Below are 16,462 nucleotides of genomic sequence, written 5' to 3' on the forward strand. Positions count from 1 at the left end.
CACGGGTTCGTGCCCTGGTCCGGGAGGATCCCACGTGCCGTGGAGCAACTAAGCCCGTGAGCCATGGCCGCTAGGCCTGCGCGTCCGGAGCCTGTGCTCCGCAACGGGAGAGGCCACAGCAGTGAGAGGCCCGCATACCGCAAAAAAAAAAAAAAAAAAAAAAAAAAAAAAAAAAAAAAAAAAAAAAAAAAAAAAGATGGATTTTGTACCTTTATGTATGTGATTTTGTGTACTGGGAATGTAGTTAGGATAGTTTTAGGTGCTATCATTAAGTTCCAAATATACTGCCTATGAAGTTGATTAATTTACCAAATATTTCTCAAACACCCACGTTATGCAATATAAGATGTGAGGTCCTATAAGGATTAAAAAGATGAGTAAGATATACACCTTGACTTCATGTAGCTTGGACTTGATTTGGAATATAAGCATATAAGAATACATATGGTAGAGAAATACAAGATTAAAAAAAGCTGAGGTTACAAATGTATGTCAGAAAGAAGTTTAAGAAAATAGAAATTTAAGGAAATAGAAATTACTGCAATTTAGTACTGAAATAATTCCTTAAACAATGTTCAGTGGTAAGGAAGAGGAAGCTCAAAATGAATAACAGGAAAAACTACAAGTTGGTTTTCACTCTGCAAGAATAGTTTCTTTTGTGCTTATACTCCCCGTCTGTGACTTTTTCAAACCACTGGCCTAAACGAATGACTCAAAAATCTAAGAAAGGCGTGGACCCAGGCGGATAGATTCCGACTCTCCCAGCCTGAGCAAGCCCATAAAATGTCAGGCTTGCCACAGGACTGATGATGGGTGCTGTCTAGAACTGGCTTTTGAAGATGGCAGCTTCTTTACTTTCTGTCTCTGTGGCCAGCACTTTCCTCGGGAGTCAGGTAAGAGTGGGTTTAGAACCCGGAGCAAGTGGCCTGTGCCTTCCTTTTCTCATCTGAAAAATGGGAAAACAATGAGCTCCTCAAGGAGGGATAATTAACATATGAAGACCATTTGCTACAGTGGCCGGCACACAGAAGTTTCAAAGAAAATATAGCAGGTGTTGAGACGCTGTTTAGTAAGGAAAGATTGAGCTTGGAGCCCGACAGATGAAGTTTGGGTGTTGGCTATGTCACTTACAGCTTAGTAGCCCTGGGCAGGTCACTTCAACTCTGTACCTCAGTTTCCTCATGCCTAAAATGGGAATAATGAGAGCACCTGCTTTGTGGAGAGTTGTGAGGAATGAATGAGTTAATACATGTACAGTGCCCGACACAGAAAATTCTCAATAAAAATCTTAGCCATTCATTAGAATAGGAATTAGCAAATTATTTTACCTGTCTCACAGGTTGTTGGGAGGTTAATATAAAACAATCCATAAAGGTACTTATGAAGCTTCTAGCTCATATTAAGCACTCAATCAGAGTTACATATTACTTTGGTGATTATTATTACTATGATTATTGGTATTTTACTATATTGAATAGTTCTGTAGTATAAAACAGATTTCTACATTTCTAATGATGATTTATTATTCATAATTAATTAGATGCTATCATAAGTTGGTAAAAAACAGTTTTTCACATATGGCTGAGAAAAGATGTGAATTGAAAAGGGTTACAATAATATAATTAAAGAAAACACTAAATTGATTAGCCTTTCTGGAAATGTCTTACTTTACTACTTTCCAGCTCTTCGTAATACAGATTTTCTGAGTTTTCAACATTTTGCCATCTGAGTTAGTTAAAGATATATTTATTTCCCCTGCAGTCATTTGAGTCAGTCCCCTGGTATTCAGCTAAATTGAACTCCGGTATTTTGGAACAGTATCTGTTGACACAAATATATTTGGCATCACTAGGGAATTTAAAACTACATACAGACAGTGTCATGATCCCTCACACTCAAGATGACCCAGTATTATTATGAAGTACAAGGAGCTGCTAAAAAGTTTCATGCCGTCATTTCTATACTGAACATATGGGCATGTCAGTGTCTGGTTAGCAATGGCAGTTACAAAGATTAAATTACAGTATTACAAACATATTTAATGACATATATTAGGTGCTTTGCTATTTTGCTCAAAAAAAAAAAAATAGAAATGGGAATCTGGTAAGATATGCAGCAAGATGTGTAACTATTTACTCACCCTGTATCTGATTTTGAGGTGATTGTGTGGGGTGAGATCAGTTCCCTCACTCGCTTCCTCGCAGAGACATATCTGATTCTAACTCACCTGGAAGAGACAGATGCCCACTTGAGATTTTGTTTGGGTCTTGCCTAGATATTTCCAGGCTATGCAATTCCCTGAGGGCTAAATTAAACTAAAAATCTACGAATTCCGGAAACATTTGTGGCTCTGGGTCTTCTGCAACAACATTTTATTTTTCTAAGTAAAGAAGTAACATGAGGAGGCCCTTAGTGCTGAAGGACCAGACTTTGTCACCTTGTCTCGGTTTCAGGTTTTCATGGGGCCTGTCAGAGGTCAAGAGAGGCCCGGGCCAGTCCTCTATTAAACCAAAACAAAATAAAAAAGAAAGAAAAAGAAGGAACAGAAGTACAAAATAGAAATGAAAGTTACAAAATTTGTGGTATATTTTCAATGTCAATATCTAAGGAGTAAACTGTTTCAATCCACACATGTACACGTGTATTTATTCAGTATTTATATAGTATTTATATACTATATTTATTTACTATATATTACTATATATATAATATATATATTATTATATTATTACTATATATTATATATATTATATATATACTATATATATATATATATATTTATATACTATATTTATTTATATAGTTATGCCATTCCCAAAATGATTAAAGGAGTTACTAGGGGATTTATTTAAAATATTGATACATCATATACAACAGATGTGGCCCAGTAATGAAACCCAGAATTAAGTTGGGTGGTGATATCTTCTTTCTTCAAAACTGCCAATGCTTCTCTGTAATTATAGGTATAACCTGGTGGCATTGAGGCCCTTTGTGACAGAGGACCGGGGCCAGTGGCCCTTGTGGTGTTCCCCTTTGTAGGCCCAGGGCATCTGCACTTGGGAATATCCAGCTTATATAGGTACCACTGCCTGTTTTGTTAATGTCAACTCTCTCCTGCGGTCAAAGAGTGGATTAGCCTGTTAGTCTGGGCTGAACTGGTACACTTACTAATGGAATCCATTTGTTTTTTTCCACTTCTATGTATTTATTGCTCTTTGAGAAAGAAGTTCAGTTGGATCCCTTGTTTTCAGTGAATAACAGTCAAAGTGCAGCCTAGAATAGAATGACAAGTGTACAGTGATAGAGTCAATAGGCCTTGGGTGGGAGGCAATGGAGGACATACAAAGATTTTGAGCAGGAGGCAAAAATAAGCACACACATTCTTAAAGGAAGTTACTGATGAGGGCTCTTTCTACAAGAGAGGACCTCTCAGTAGCCTGAGAGGAGTCTGGAAACTAATGAAAGCCTCCTAACAGAAGCACGCTGGTCAAAGTTCGGTCCAACCCTGGGCTGTTATTGCCCATGCAGCCATTATCTCTGATTTGTTAGGAAGGCATGAGGTTTCCAATTGGGCTGAGTAACCATGAGTTCATATGGGGATTGTCCACTTCCGTGAAATTTCATTTTCAGATATCAGAGGAGGCTTCCATTTCTCCATTTCCTAGGAAAAGCTAGGAATGAGGAAAAGGAGGAGGGAGAGAGGGAGAGAGAAGAGTAAGATGGAATCTTGGCAGATGGCAGTTGGTGCCAGTGAGTTAAGAAGGCTTGAGTTGGGTGGAGGGAACCTGAGGATTGGGAACCTTGGTGTGAGACCAAGGAAGAGGGAACAGACATAATCTAAGAGAGGGGTAACAACCAGCTGGCCTCATCCTGGGGGAGGAGAGGTCCCACTGTATGACCTTGTGGAGAGGGACTCACGAAAAAGTCTGAAGCTGGTTTCAAATGACAGTTTATACAGTTTGTCAGATCGGGGTGTGGGATGGCCAGTTGGGATGGTGGGGATACAAAGAAGGCTTAAGGCTTGGGGCCAGTGTCCCAGAAACCCCTCTCCCTGCTTCTCATTCCTTTCACTAAGATGCACTGCTAAAGAATTTAACTGATGAATGAAAGGGTTACAAACTCTTTGATACATCTTATCTGGGTTCCATGCAGAAGCTGAGGGCCTTTGTTAAAGTATGTCAGGTCCAACTGTTCTCCAGTGGTTTCCTGTCTCCCCAGAGTATAATCTGAAGTTCTTTCCAAGGCCTGCAGGGTGCTTGAGGACCCAGCAGTGCCCTGCTGCCTCTTCTGACTTCTCTGCTTCCTTTCTCCCCTCAACCACCCTTCCATGCCCCAGACCCCTTTGCTTTCCTCTAATGCAAACTACCAAGCCTTGGCCCTCCCTGGTTCCCAGACTCCATAGGGCTGGTACCCTCTCACTTCATTCAGGCCTCTTTCTCTGAATTTATCAGTTTCCTGGGGCAGCCATAACAAAGTACTATAGACTGGGTGGGCTTAAACAATGGAAATTAATTTTCTCACCGCTCTGGAGGCTGAAAGCCTAAGATCAAGATGCTAGTAGGGTTGGTTTCCTCTGAGAGCTGTGAGGGAAGGATCAGTTCCAGGTCTCTCTCCTTGGGTTACAGGTGGCCGACTTCTCCCTGTGTCTTCACATGGTCTTCCTTCTATGGGTCTGTGTCCAAATTTCCTCTTCTTAAAAGGATCCCAGTCATAATAGATTAGGGGTTACCCTAATGATCTCACCGTAGCTTATTACCACTTTAAAGACCCTATCTCCAAATATGGTCACATTTTGAGGTACTGGGGTTAGGACTTCAACATATAAATTTTAAGGGGGACAGTTTTATGGGACAGTTAAGCCCGTGTTAGCCTCTTATCAAAGAAGACTCCCTGACACATCCAAAATAGTGTCCCTATTAACTGACACTCATTTATTCATTTTTGAAGGTCTCCTACTTCAATGTCAACCCTAGAGGGCCAAATTCTTTGTTTTGTTAACTGATGTATCTCTAGTACCTAGCTGGTGCCTGGAAAGTAGCAGGCGCTCAATAAATATTCATGAAAGGATGAATGCATATTATGAAACCGTTACAAAATACTCTGCAAAAAGAAATGACAGAGAAAGATGTTCAAGGTATATTGTTAAGTGAAGAAAGCACATTTTAAAAAACTGCATGTATAGCATAGTTTCATTTTTAAATCATATACATATAATTTATCTTTATTAAAATAAGACTTAAAGAATGAAACAAAAAACAAAAAAATAAAGCTTGGAGAGATATGCAAAAAAATGGTAATAGTGGGTGGCTCTGGGGGTGGGATTTTGATTTCTCATTTGTGTGTATTTTCTAATTTCTCTTTAGTGAATATATATTACTTCTGTGAGAGTAAAAAGACAATAAATTTATTCAAAGTTAATAGAAGATATTTACTTATAACTCATAACTGGCTGTTATGTTAAGAGAGAAAAAATACATTATTTGTCTTTTTCACTGGGGAATGGTAGGAAACAGTACATGGGCAGTCCCTTGGAGCCCAGTGGCTGAGAGCACAGCCCACAGAATCCACATAGCCTGGATTCAAGTCTTCATGTTCCACCTTCTAGATCTTTCATCTAGTCATACCTGTCAATTGTACTGAGTCTCAGTTTCTCATCTACAAAATGGGGTAATAGTGGTACACTCAAGACTTGGGGCTGCCTTCTATCTCTGACCCAGACTGGAATTTGATTCTTTTGAGCTCAATGATTTAGAGATTCTAGGACACAAAAAGTCAGGGACCAATCCAAGGATTTGACTCTCCCTTTATTCTCTGTCAAGGGCAGATCAAGCAATATCGAAAGTACCCCTCACATTGCTTCTGGGTACAGGGCCTGGGGTGGGGGCAATAATGAGGCACTTGCTGCTGGTGCCAAGTTTTTAAGGGTCTATCAAAACAATGATCAAGATAAACAATATTTTAATGGAAAATTTTTAATGAAAATATGTTTAAAAATCTATAATGAACAAAATATCAACAATTTTAATAGAGACAGATAAGTATTACTAATTTCTCCTTTGTTTCAGGCTCCATTATGGCTCAGCATGGCACTGCTCCCAGCCCACAGACTGAAGGTGGGGAACCTTCAATTATTCAAATCATTATTAATCGCTACTTAATTATAATTAATTATCCAAATTATCCCGAGCCTCAGAACTGGAATTGCTCTCTCTGTGATTATTTGGCCCTCAGTCAAGGCCCTGTAAGGATACCTGTAGGGAACGTATATTTTTCTGATCCGGTTTATTTCTTTCTCCTCAGCAGACACCTAATCACAATTGCTACCTAACCACGACCTTCTTATCTCATTGAGGACTCTGAGAGGCAAGTTTCTCCCTATTCGTTTATAGAAACATAAAATGTCAGCAAAGCATGATTTCTACCCCAAAGAGCGCTAAACAGAGCTTGCAGATGTTTCAGGCTTCTCCCCTGATACTTCTGGAGAAGGGCACACAGACCTTGGCATACCTTGCTTCAAAAGCAGGCAATAGCAAACAGGGTGTTAATTCCACCTACTTCCCAGAAGGGAAGATCCTTATATAATGGGTCAGATGGGCCTTTGGTCCCATGTGGAGAGTCTCCCTGAGGGACTTTTATATTACTGTATCATGGGGGTTTTGTGGGTATTCGTTTCTGCATGTCAAGCACTTCACAGTACACATTCACATGGAAATTACTAATTAAAAGTAGCAGTGATAATAACATTTAGAGTGCTGTTTTCACCAATGGTTTCATTTTACATAGGACACCTCCTTTGCTGAAACCATAGATTCTAATTTGCTCTGTCAAAGTTATCACTAGAAAAATAAGATATTCTTAGCACATAAACTTTAGGAAATTTCCTCTATTACTCTTCTCCATTTGATTTAATGGACTATATGCTACTTTCAACATTTAAGTTGGGACATCACAAAATAAACTTAACCTATGGCAAATTTGTTTCTGTAGAAATCTGTGTTCTTTCTAGTTACCAAAAAACTCAGAGACCAAGGGGAGAAAGGAATTATTTGAATGGTGGGTAGTGCATAAGACTTAGATATGGTTGCAGTAATTTAGCATAATCCACTGGAAGGTGATGGTCTGGACAAACTTCATAACAGTGAAGAAGTTGGCTTTGAGGGTTTTTTTCTCTCATTGAAGGAATGCTGCTCACCACACCTCCCCCATATTGTTTTTATTTATTTATTTTAATTTTTTGGCCTCACCGTGCTGCATGTGGGATCTTATTTCCCCATCCAGGGATCGAACCCACGCCCCCTGCATTGGAAGCACAGAGTCTTAACCACTGGACCACCAGGGAAGTCCCTCCCCCATATTTTTAGATTAATGTCTTTACCAGAGAAGTAAAACACACTAGGATTACATATCCTTGTCTAGTAAGAAGTCTGACTACTCCAAGACCACCTTGTGGTGAGGGATGTCCAGCCAGACCCAGATGTTCCAGCCTTCGCAGACCAGGCACCTGACATAGGAGTGAAGAAGCCACTGTGGACATTCCAGCCTCAGGAGACGTGGCATGGAGAGGAACCGAGGAGACCAGCTGACAACCAGAACAGACACTCCACCTGTGTGAGCCATCTTGTCCATGTCCGTTGCTAGCTCCACTCCCGCTGAGGCCCCAGGTGTCCTGGAAAAGGGAGGAGCAGTCCCCGCTGTGCCCTGCCTCACCCATAAAATTGTGAGCGTTAGAAAATGACTGTTGTTGTTTAAAAATGCTGCAGGGGAACAGAAACTAGAAGCAGAGGCACAAAAGAGAATAGAGAAGACTGAAAAATAAAAAATGATTATAACAGTTTTCAAATTGTGATTGTTGGTGCTCTCAATTCAACTTTTTCATTCATTTATCTGTTCATTCAAGAAAAATGTATTGAGACTGCCACAAGCTAGGTATTATACTTAGTGCCAGGGATACCAAAAAGCTGAATAAAATAGCTCTGTCCTCAGGGGAGTGGCTAGTTTAATGAGGGTGTCAAACAATTACCACACAGTGTGATACAAGGCTGCTTTACAGAAGGAACTCATGCACTGAAGATGTAGAATCCTTGAGGGAGTTAGAGAACCAGTGCAGAGGAGGACCCGCTTGAGTTAAGCCTCAAAGAATGAGTAGAGGTTTACCAGATGGCCAAGGTGGGACACAGGTTGCAAAGAACAGGATAGACTGATTTTGGACATTGGCTTCAGCTGCTTCTGTGGTCTCAGTTTTTCTTTGCCTCTCCTGGGCAAAGCACTGATTGCATAAACAAAGTATTATTTTCAGAGGAGTATTTGATTTTATCTACGTAGTAAGTACAACTGGAATGAAACAACTCATGGGGTGTATGGCATTACTCAATCTAGGCTCATCAAATGAGCACCCTACAGAGGCCAGGTCTAGTCACTAGAAGGGACAATGCCTTACCCGCCCCCCAAATGTAACCTAAGTCGTTGGGTTTTTCTCCAAGTGTTCTTTCTATTCAAATATAACTCTTAAGACAAGTTCCCTGGCCCCTACCTCCGTCCAGTTTGCTGTCCTAATCCCTTCTGATAGAAAAGTTCTAGAGGTACTTCAGGGTGGATGCCATGCTATGAGTATAAAAATCGATTTGTCTCCAGAACAGGACAATAGAGCCATCATGAGAAAAAATTCATGTCCTAAAGTCTATGATCTTTGTTTCTAGGAGGCAAACCTGGTTAAAAATACATCTTCAAACTTTTCTGTGCTGTCAAGTTTAATGAAACTCCTCCTTCTAATATCAACTTCATTTGAGGAAGCTGTTGTCAAAAAGGCTACTAGGAGATACTGAGGGGAACATGTTAAATCATTGCAAGAAAATGGTTCTAACTTCAGTAAGGCAACTTTAAGAGAATAAAACTGAAATATCTTAAATGTACCAAGATGTCATACAAGGGAAACAAATGGAAATATGGAAATAGTGGGAGGAAAGGTGCATTGGCATGATTAAGAAAAATACAATTGAAAGCATCTAATGTGTTTTTTTTTAAACACTCTGCCTTGTTCTAAGTGGATTTGGCAGTGAGTTATTTCCTGGGCAAGTGTAGAGGGGAGCTCTCTTATGAAACTAGTTAAGTGCAGACCACATGCTTTTACAGTCTTTGGAGCTGGGAGTAGAGCTGGCATCTGCTTTAAAACCAGGAGAGAAAGGCACTTCCACCCCCACTTGGAGGTGATTGAAGGAAGCACTAACAGTGGGCTGAGAAAGATTTTAAATTTCCTGTAACACTTAGACAAATGGAAGTAAATAAACCATTAAATGGCAGAGAAAAATAACGATCCCAGGAAGGCAAAAGGAAACCCCTAGTCTCTCTTGAAACTGCAGCCTTTTCCTAGAACATGTCTCAGAAAGTTTGTCTCTGATGTTTATTTTGGAATTGTAGCCACAGGGGACGTTTGGGGCCAGAAGTGACTTGTCCAGTGAGCATTAATTGCCCTGATGGTATGGTAAACTAACACCTTTTCGGTTTTTTTTTTAGAGCATCATTTCAACTAAATTCACATTCTCATCTCAACGGACTTACTTGGCAGAAAGAAACCTAGATGTTGTGAGAAGAGAGAAGGTAGGAGAAGAGTGCAGAAGGAGTAGAAAAAGACACATAGAAGAGACACTGGGTAGTTTACTACAATGGTACTGACTATACCAGTACCACTGAATGCTCTACTTACTAAAAAATCTGGATTATAATGTTCTGAAGTTGGGAATGAGAGAAGTCAAGTTGTTCCACATCAAATCAGGTATAATTGTTATTCTTAACTTTTTTTGTTTACATACATCGTTGAGAATATGATGATAAGGGTAGACTCTATGTCCAGAAAAAATGTACATATTACTTAGACACAGAATCCTCTTCTATAAGAACTAGTCGTAATACTCAAGATAGAAACCAATTAGTTACAACACACAAATATAATATATAATCCTGTTCACTTGACCATCCTAGACTTTCTTCATCTAACCTAGTTTCATTCTAGAGTTTAAGCCTCTCTCCACTTTTTCTGTCCTCTTAGCTTAAGACAAGATCATTACAGAACTCCTTGTATAAATTTTTCATACGTGCTTGCAAAGGGCTATGAAATTGTATCATGATCATTCTTGAAGTTGAAACTTCTCTAATCTTTTCTTACAGATTGTTCGTTACAGAGAGTGCTTTCAATATCCAGTTTCAATATCTAGTTCTTCCTTCTGCATTAGTTACTCAGCTATATGATTACATTTTCTGAGCCTCCCTTGCAGCTCTGTGTGGCCACGTGACTAAGCTTTAAGCCAATGATATGTAAGCACTGTACTAAGTGGATCTTCTGAAAAATCTCCCTTCTCCTCCTTCACCCTACTGTCTGGAATGAAGTCACAATAGCTGGATACCAATAGCCATCCTGGGCCATGAGTTTGAGATGTGATGGATAAGACTGTCTGTTGACTCCACTATTAGAAGATAAATTTCATGAGAACAGGGACCTTGTTTTTCTTGGTCAAAGCAACATTCTCTGCACCGAAAAAGTGTGGCCTGTGGTAAGGGCTTGGGTATTGAACAGCTACTGAACGAATAAGATGAATGAATGAAGGAATTAACTCTAGATCCATGTAAAACACTAAACATAAAGTTCTCCCAGGAAATGTTCAGCCATCAGTAGGCATATGCAAGGTGTCAGATTCTATCACAGAATCAAACTCTTGCTTAATTCAAACCACATTACTTCTCTTTGCTTCCTTTTGCTCTCCCAGACTTGCCACTGTCATAAAAAGATACAGTTTTTTCTTACTGCCCTCAAATGTTCTCTTAAAACAAAATATTTTCAAATCTATTTTCATAACGATGCTTCCTAGTATTTTTTCTGCTTAGCAAGTTAAAAATTCTTTAATTTTCAAGGTCACACCTACCTATTTTTGTATGCGTCTGCTGTTAAATGCAGGCACTATTTTGAAACGATCTTAGGCGTTGTCTCAAGTCTACAAGAATCATCCAAAATGGTATCTAATGACATTCCTAGGACTTCAGACAATATTATTATTGTCATGGAATGTAGTCACTAGGTCCTAAGGATTTAACAAGATGTTGTTTACTGAAACTGAACTTAACTGAATCCTTTCCCATTCCACCGTGGTTTCCCACATTTCAATCTGTTGCCTGTTTTTGTCCCCAAACCTTACTTACATCTTTGAAACAACTAAATTAAATATTAATCATCCTTGCTTCCCTGATATTTGAGGTGACCTTTTCCTCCTGGTATCCTTTTAATAAAGAAGAATATTCCCTGTGGTCTTTTTTTGGTCTCTTATGTGATTAAAGCGTTTGTAAAGTTCACACTTTTTGCAATTACATGTCATTTTCTTCTTAATTTTTTAAACTCTTCCCCCCAAAGTTGTTGCTATGCTATATTTGGAAAAGATATTTCACATCTTCTACTTTTGTGACATACCTATTTATACCTGAGCTCCTTGGTTTTTGCTCAAATTTCTTTTCAATTTATCCAACTTTGAGGGAAGATATTATTTCTTTTTTTCTTAGGTATATTGAGCTTTTCTGATGTATAAACTTCTCTACACATTATCCTCTCTTTCCCAGAGTAGCTTTCCAAACAGAAGCCTATTATAATAGAGAAAAGTAGAAGTCATCAGATGAGCTCTTCCTAAACCTGTCCTCTATCAGAAATGTCTCAATTCTGACAGACCCAGAATAGAGATCTCTCACCCAGGTCCTCTCTCCTTGCTTTTCTCTCAGTCCAAAGCTAATCTATGCCTGTCCTGGAATGCATCCAGTTCTGCCTTCTTGGGGACCTCGCTCTGTCAATTGTGCCGTCTCCTCTAACTTCAAACTCCTTTTTTCTCTATCAGCTCTCATCCTTTAACATATAAATATACTCACATTTTTTTCCACCTTAAAAAAAAAAAGCATTCTTAACTGTACATCTCCTTCTAATGACTACCACATCTCTCTTCTCAACCAAATGTTTGGGAAGAGAATCCTTGTCTCCATTTTCTCACCTCCTATTCATTTCTCTCTCTTTTTTTTAGAGGGGATCACATAAAGTTCTTTATTACAGACCTACAAAAAATGAGGGAATTATGTATATTACTCTCACTTGTTTGGGTTTCTTTTTTCCTTCTTTCTCTCTCTCTCTCTCTCTTTTTTTTTTTTTTTAACAAAACAGCAACAAGAAAGAAAAATGCAGGAGGCAGATGAGCCAGGCACTGGGGTTCAGATCAGAAGGGAGCAGGGAGACCAAGCTGTTACTGCAGGCTGGCCCCAGGACTCTGTCCCAGCATCCTGGAAGCACAGCGACAAGCCCTAGAAGGAGCAGAGAGTGGGTGGGGAGACGGCTGTCCCAGCTCGGCGGCGGCACCGCTCCTTGGGCGGCCACCCTGGTGGTCAGCCAGGTTGGGAGCACTTGAGGCTCCTGTGTTTGGAGGCCTGGTCTCCAAAGCACAGACCCACAGGGGCCAGGCAGAGGGAGGAGGTGGAAAGGGCCGGCATGGAAGGGCTGTGAGTTCTATCTGGGTCCCCCGGGACCACGGGGCCCAGGTGGGCGGGGGCAGTCAGGACGCTTCCCTGCTTGTCAGACAATCAACTTCTTCAGGAAGGCCTCCAGCTGGTCCTCATCCTTGATGCCCACAAACTTGTCCACCACATCCCCATTCTTGATGTCCATCACCGTGGGTACAGCTGACACCTCATACTCCATGGCGAGGTCTGTGTGGTCATCAATATCTGGCTTGGCCATCACCACCTTTCCATGCTGCTTGGCCATCACCTTCTCTAACCTTGATCCCAGGATCTTGCAGGGACCACACCGCTGTGCATGGAAATCCACAACCACTGGTGTCTCACTGTCAACAACTCAGCCTTGAAAGTCTGGTCCATCCTGGATGTTAAAGGTCGTTGTACAGACTCTGGTGGTGTATATGGACTGGGCTTGGCTGGGTGTGACTGTCAGGTTATTAGGACTGTGCCGTGGGGTCTGCAGGGCCCTGGAGGCAAGGGGTGCCCACTGACTCTGAGAGGGCTTCCTGCAGATTATGGAGGCCAGGAACCTCGTCAGAAGTCACTGAGCCATCTCCCCGCAGCGAGAGCAGAGGGGTGCACAGCTCGGCCCTCCCCACCGGTCAAGGGCACTTCTGTTCCCTATTCGTTTCTTTACTCACTGCCTGCCATCCAGCTTGCACACATCTCCAGTCACCCAGTTGCCACAGCCAATGGTATTTGTAGCTTTCCTGCCCCAAGGACAACACTGGCCAATTACGAATGGAGCATCTACTGGCCAGGTACTGTGCTAGGTGCTCTGCTCCAGAAATGAGAAGCAGATGGGATCCCTACCCTCATGGGACTCACGTGATCAGTCATTCCTGATTAATACTCAGGTCCTGGGCTTCCCTGGTGGCGCAGTGGTTGAGACTCCGCCTGCCGATGCAGGGGACGCGGGTTCGTGCCCCTGTCCAGGAAGATCCCACGTGCCGCGGAGCGGCTGGGCCCGTGAGCCATGGCCGCTGAGCCTGCGCGTCCGGAGCCTGTGCTCCGCAATGGGAGAGGCCACAACAGTGAGAGGCCCGCGTACCACACACACACAAAAAAACTCAGGCCCCTTAACTACCACTGCTCCCTTGGCAGGTTTACTTAAATGCCACTTAAATCTCCTTATTTTCGAAGACCCTTTCTTTCCTTCCCTTCCTTCTCGCTTTCCTTCTTCCCCTCCTTCCTTTCTTCTTTCGTTCCTTCCTTTCTTCCTTTCCTTATTATACATGTCGTCTCAAGGCAATCACTTCTATACCTACAGCTTCAGTTACTTTGTGTATACTCTAATGACAACACAATTTTAAATGTTTTCATTTACCAGTTTCATTTTACATAGGATGCCTCATTTACTAAAACCACAGATTCCAAGTTGCTCCATGAAAAATGTGATATTCTTAGCTGTCAACATTAGGGAATTTCCCCATCACATTTTTTAATTGATTTAATGTGTTATTTTTGAAAACATAAGTTGGGATATCACAAAATGGACTTAGCCTGCAGAGGTTTACTTTCAACCAGAGAGCTCCATTTTCATGCTCCACTTAACAGAACCCCAAATGATCTTCCTTCCCAAACCTCTTCCTTTTCCTGCACTATCTAAGAAAAAGTAACCACACTCTATGTAGTTCCCTAAACCAGAACCCTAGCAGCTATTTTGGCTTCTCTTTTCCCCTTCTCGCTCCATATCTAGCCACTTAAGCACTTCTATTCTACCTCCCCAATGACCTCAGATCCTTTCCCTCCACTCCAATCTCTGCCACTGCCTTTAGTTTGAACCCTCACGCCTCTCTTAGATGAATATAAAGTCTCTTAATGGGTCTTGTTGCTTCCATCAGTCCTACTTATTGGCAAGAGTGACCTCACTACAAACCACCTGATAGTGACTCCTTAACTTCACAACATTCAATGGCTCTCATGTTTCTGGGAAAAAAACCAAGCTCTTTACCCCATCATCTACTTGGGGTTAAGAGATCTAGGTTTGAATTTCAGGTTTAAGTACTTTGCAGCAGTGTGACCTCAGACAATTGGGCTTTCTAAGCCTTTGTTTTCTCACTGTGCCTGAGGTCATTGAGGGCAGGACTATTTCCCACAGACGGTGCCTGGCAGGTAGGAAGGACTAATCAATGTTGAATGAAGGGAAAGTATTTTAAAATCCACATCAAAAAATTGTTCCTCCTTAAAAAAAGAAAATCCTGATACACTATGCCACTTCCAACCCAATTTGACTTCTACCTTTATTTTCTGATAATCACAAAAAGGTGCCTTTGGGGATCCACACCATCAGGGATCAAATCCTGGCCACACCCCCGATCAATCGTGTGCCCTTGGGAATGTTACTTAGTTTCTGTAAAATCTGTAAAATGAAGGTTTCTGAGGATTTTGTTCCCGAGGGTTAAATGAGTACCTCACTTGGAACAGGGTCGGGCGCATAGTGTTTGCCAAACGTTAACTATCGTTATCATCTTCATCAAATCAAGACCGGGGTACTCCACTCTGTGACTCTCAAGTTTGTATGAGAAAATCGTCCTTTATGCGTTGTTGTTGGCTAAAGTAGGGAAACCTGAAAACTCCTGCCGTGGAAGAGAGAAATAGGAGAGAAAAGCGAGTTGCTGAATCCCAGCGTCTCAGAGGTGGGAGGGAGGAGTTCGGTACCTAATTTACCGATGAGGAAGTGGAGGGGTGACGTGTCCTCGAGTCTCATTCAAGACACAGCCACAGCTCTTTATTGAGAGTAGGACCAGGGCCCCGGTGGTTGCTATGGTTAAACTGCAGGCGGAAACTAACACTCTTTGGAAGGCAAGACAGGAGGAGCATTCAGTTACAAAAAACGGTCAAAAATTGGGGTGTAACTAAGTTCGTTGAGCAATACATCAAATGAGTCAGTTGTCGACCCGGTGAAACCCAATCGCTAACTGAACTGGCATTTTACGAACAGGGGCTTTCTACAGAGCCCACTGACTCAGGACGGCTTCGATTAACAAACTCCCAGGGCGCTTCCCGCAGAATCGGAAAGCTCGGAGCGCGAGAGATGAATGGAAACCGGAGTCCGGGGCGCGCCGCTCGGGGGGCGGAGCAGCCGCGGGCGGGGGCGGGGCATCGTGAGTCACATGCCTGCGCGCCGAGGAGGGCGCGTGGAGGGAACTCTGGTCGTGATTGGTCCGTCGAAACCAGGTGACCGAAGGACCCGTTCCGGTAGGCAAGGGCCGGCCAGGCTAGCTACTTTCAGTCAGGAGGCGGCGGCGGAAGGGGGAGGAGCTCCGGCTGCGCTCTCTCCCGGCAGTGGCTGCGCGTCTCAGCGCTTGTCTGGTCCCCACCCCTTTTAAATAAGCCGGTCTGGGTCTGGTCGCCGCCCTCACAGACTAGTTGGCTCCGGGGAGGCGGCGGCTGTGGGGGTGCGGCCGGGGCCGGAGCCCTGCCCGGGGCCCGGCGGCTGGGCGGACGGGCGAGCGGCGGGCGAGGTCGCGCCTGTATGCGTGGCGCAGCCCCGGCATAGCCCGGGGCTGCCAGTGCCCGCCGCGCCATTGTTGGGGGAGGGGGCGGCTGCTGAGCGCGGCGGAGTCGGGGGGCGAGCGGAGGCGGCGGCGGCGGCGAGGAGTGGAGGCGCCCCATGGGGAACTCGCTGTCTTGTTGCGTGTCCCCTAGTGCCAGCCCCAAGTTGGGCCGGCGCACAGGGTCAGCGGAGCCGGACTACGAGTCTGAGGTCTACGAGGCGGCGGCCGGGGACGCGGTGGCAGTAGCTCCGGCGCCGGCTGCCGTGGAACCCGCTGAGTTGGATTTCGGAGGTGGCGAAGGCCACCACCTGCAGCACATCAGCGACCGGGAGATGCCCGAAGGTAAAAAGCGGCGGGCGCGCCTCGCTCCTCGCGGGGTCGGCGCCGTCTGCCCTCGGGCTTACCTCTGGCCTCCGCCGCCCCCAGGG

The 16,462-nt window shown here is 43.2% G+C and overlaps 2 protein-coding genes and 1 pseudogene across 4 annotated transcripts in view; 2 read left to right on the forward strand and 1 right to left on the reverse strand.

Moving 5' to 3' along the window:
• LOC136793401 (uncharacterized) overlaps positions 1–9,788 on the forward strand; it is a 73,465-nt gene extending 63,677 nt beyond the window's left edge. The window contains exon 9 of the mRNA XM_067023355.1: positions 9,511–9,788. The gene's annotated coding sequence lies outside the window, so the exon portion shown is untranslated. The remainder of the gene's footprint in view (positions 1–9,510) is intronic.
• A 2,799-nt stretch (positions 9,789–12,587) lies between these two features.
• Positions 12,588–13,102, reverse strand: LOC131750167 (thioredoxin, mitochondrial pseudogene; annotated as a pseudogene).
• A 2,948-nt stretch (positions 13,103–16,050) lies between these two features.
• The window catches only part of CCNYL1 (cyclin Y like 1), a 36,347-nt gene continuing 35,935 nt past the window's right edge, over positions 16,051–16,462 (forward strand). For all 3 annotated transcript variants that reach the window (XM_059051422.2, XM_059051432.2, XM_067026696.1), the window contains exon 1: positions 16,051–16,376. In XM_059051422.2, the coding sequence (XP_058907405.1) occupies positions 16,151–16,376 (226 nt within the window). In that variant the 5' untranslated portion in view covers positions 16,051–16,150. The remainder of the gene's footprint in view (positions 16,377–16,462) is intronic.

This window comes from Kogia breviceps, chromosome 2 (assembly GCF_026419965.1).
Source record: "Kogia breviceps isolate mKogBre1 chromosome 2, mKogBre1 haplotype 1, whole genome shotgun sequence".
In the NCBI taxonomy this organism is placed as follows: Eukaryota; Metazoa; Chordata; class Mammalia; order Artiodactyla; family Physeteridae; genus Kogia; species Kogia breviceps.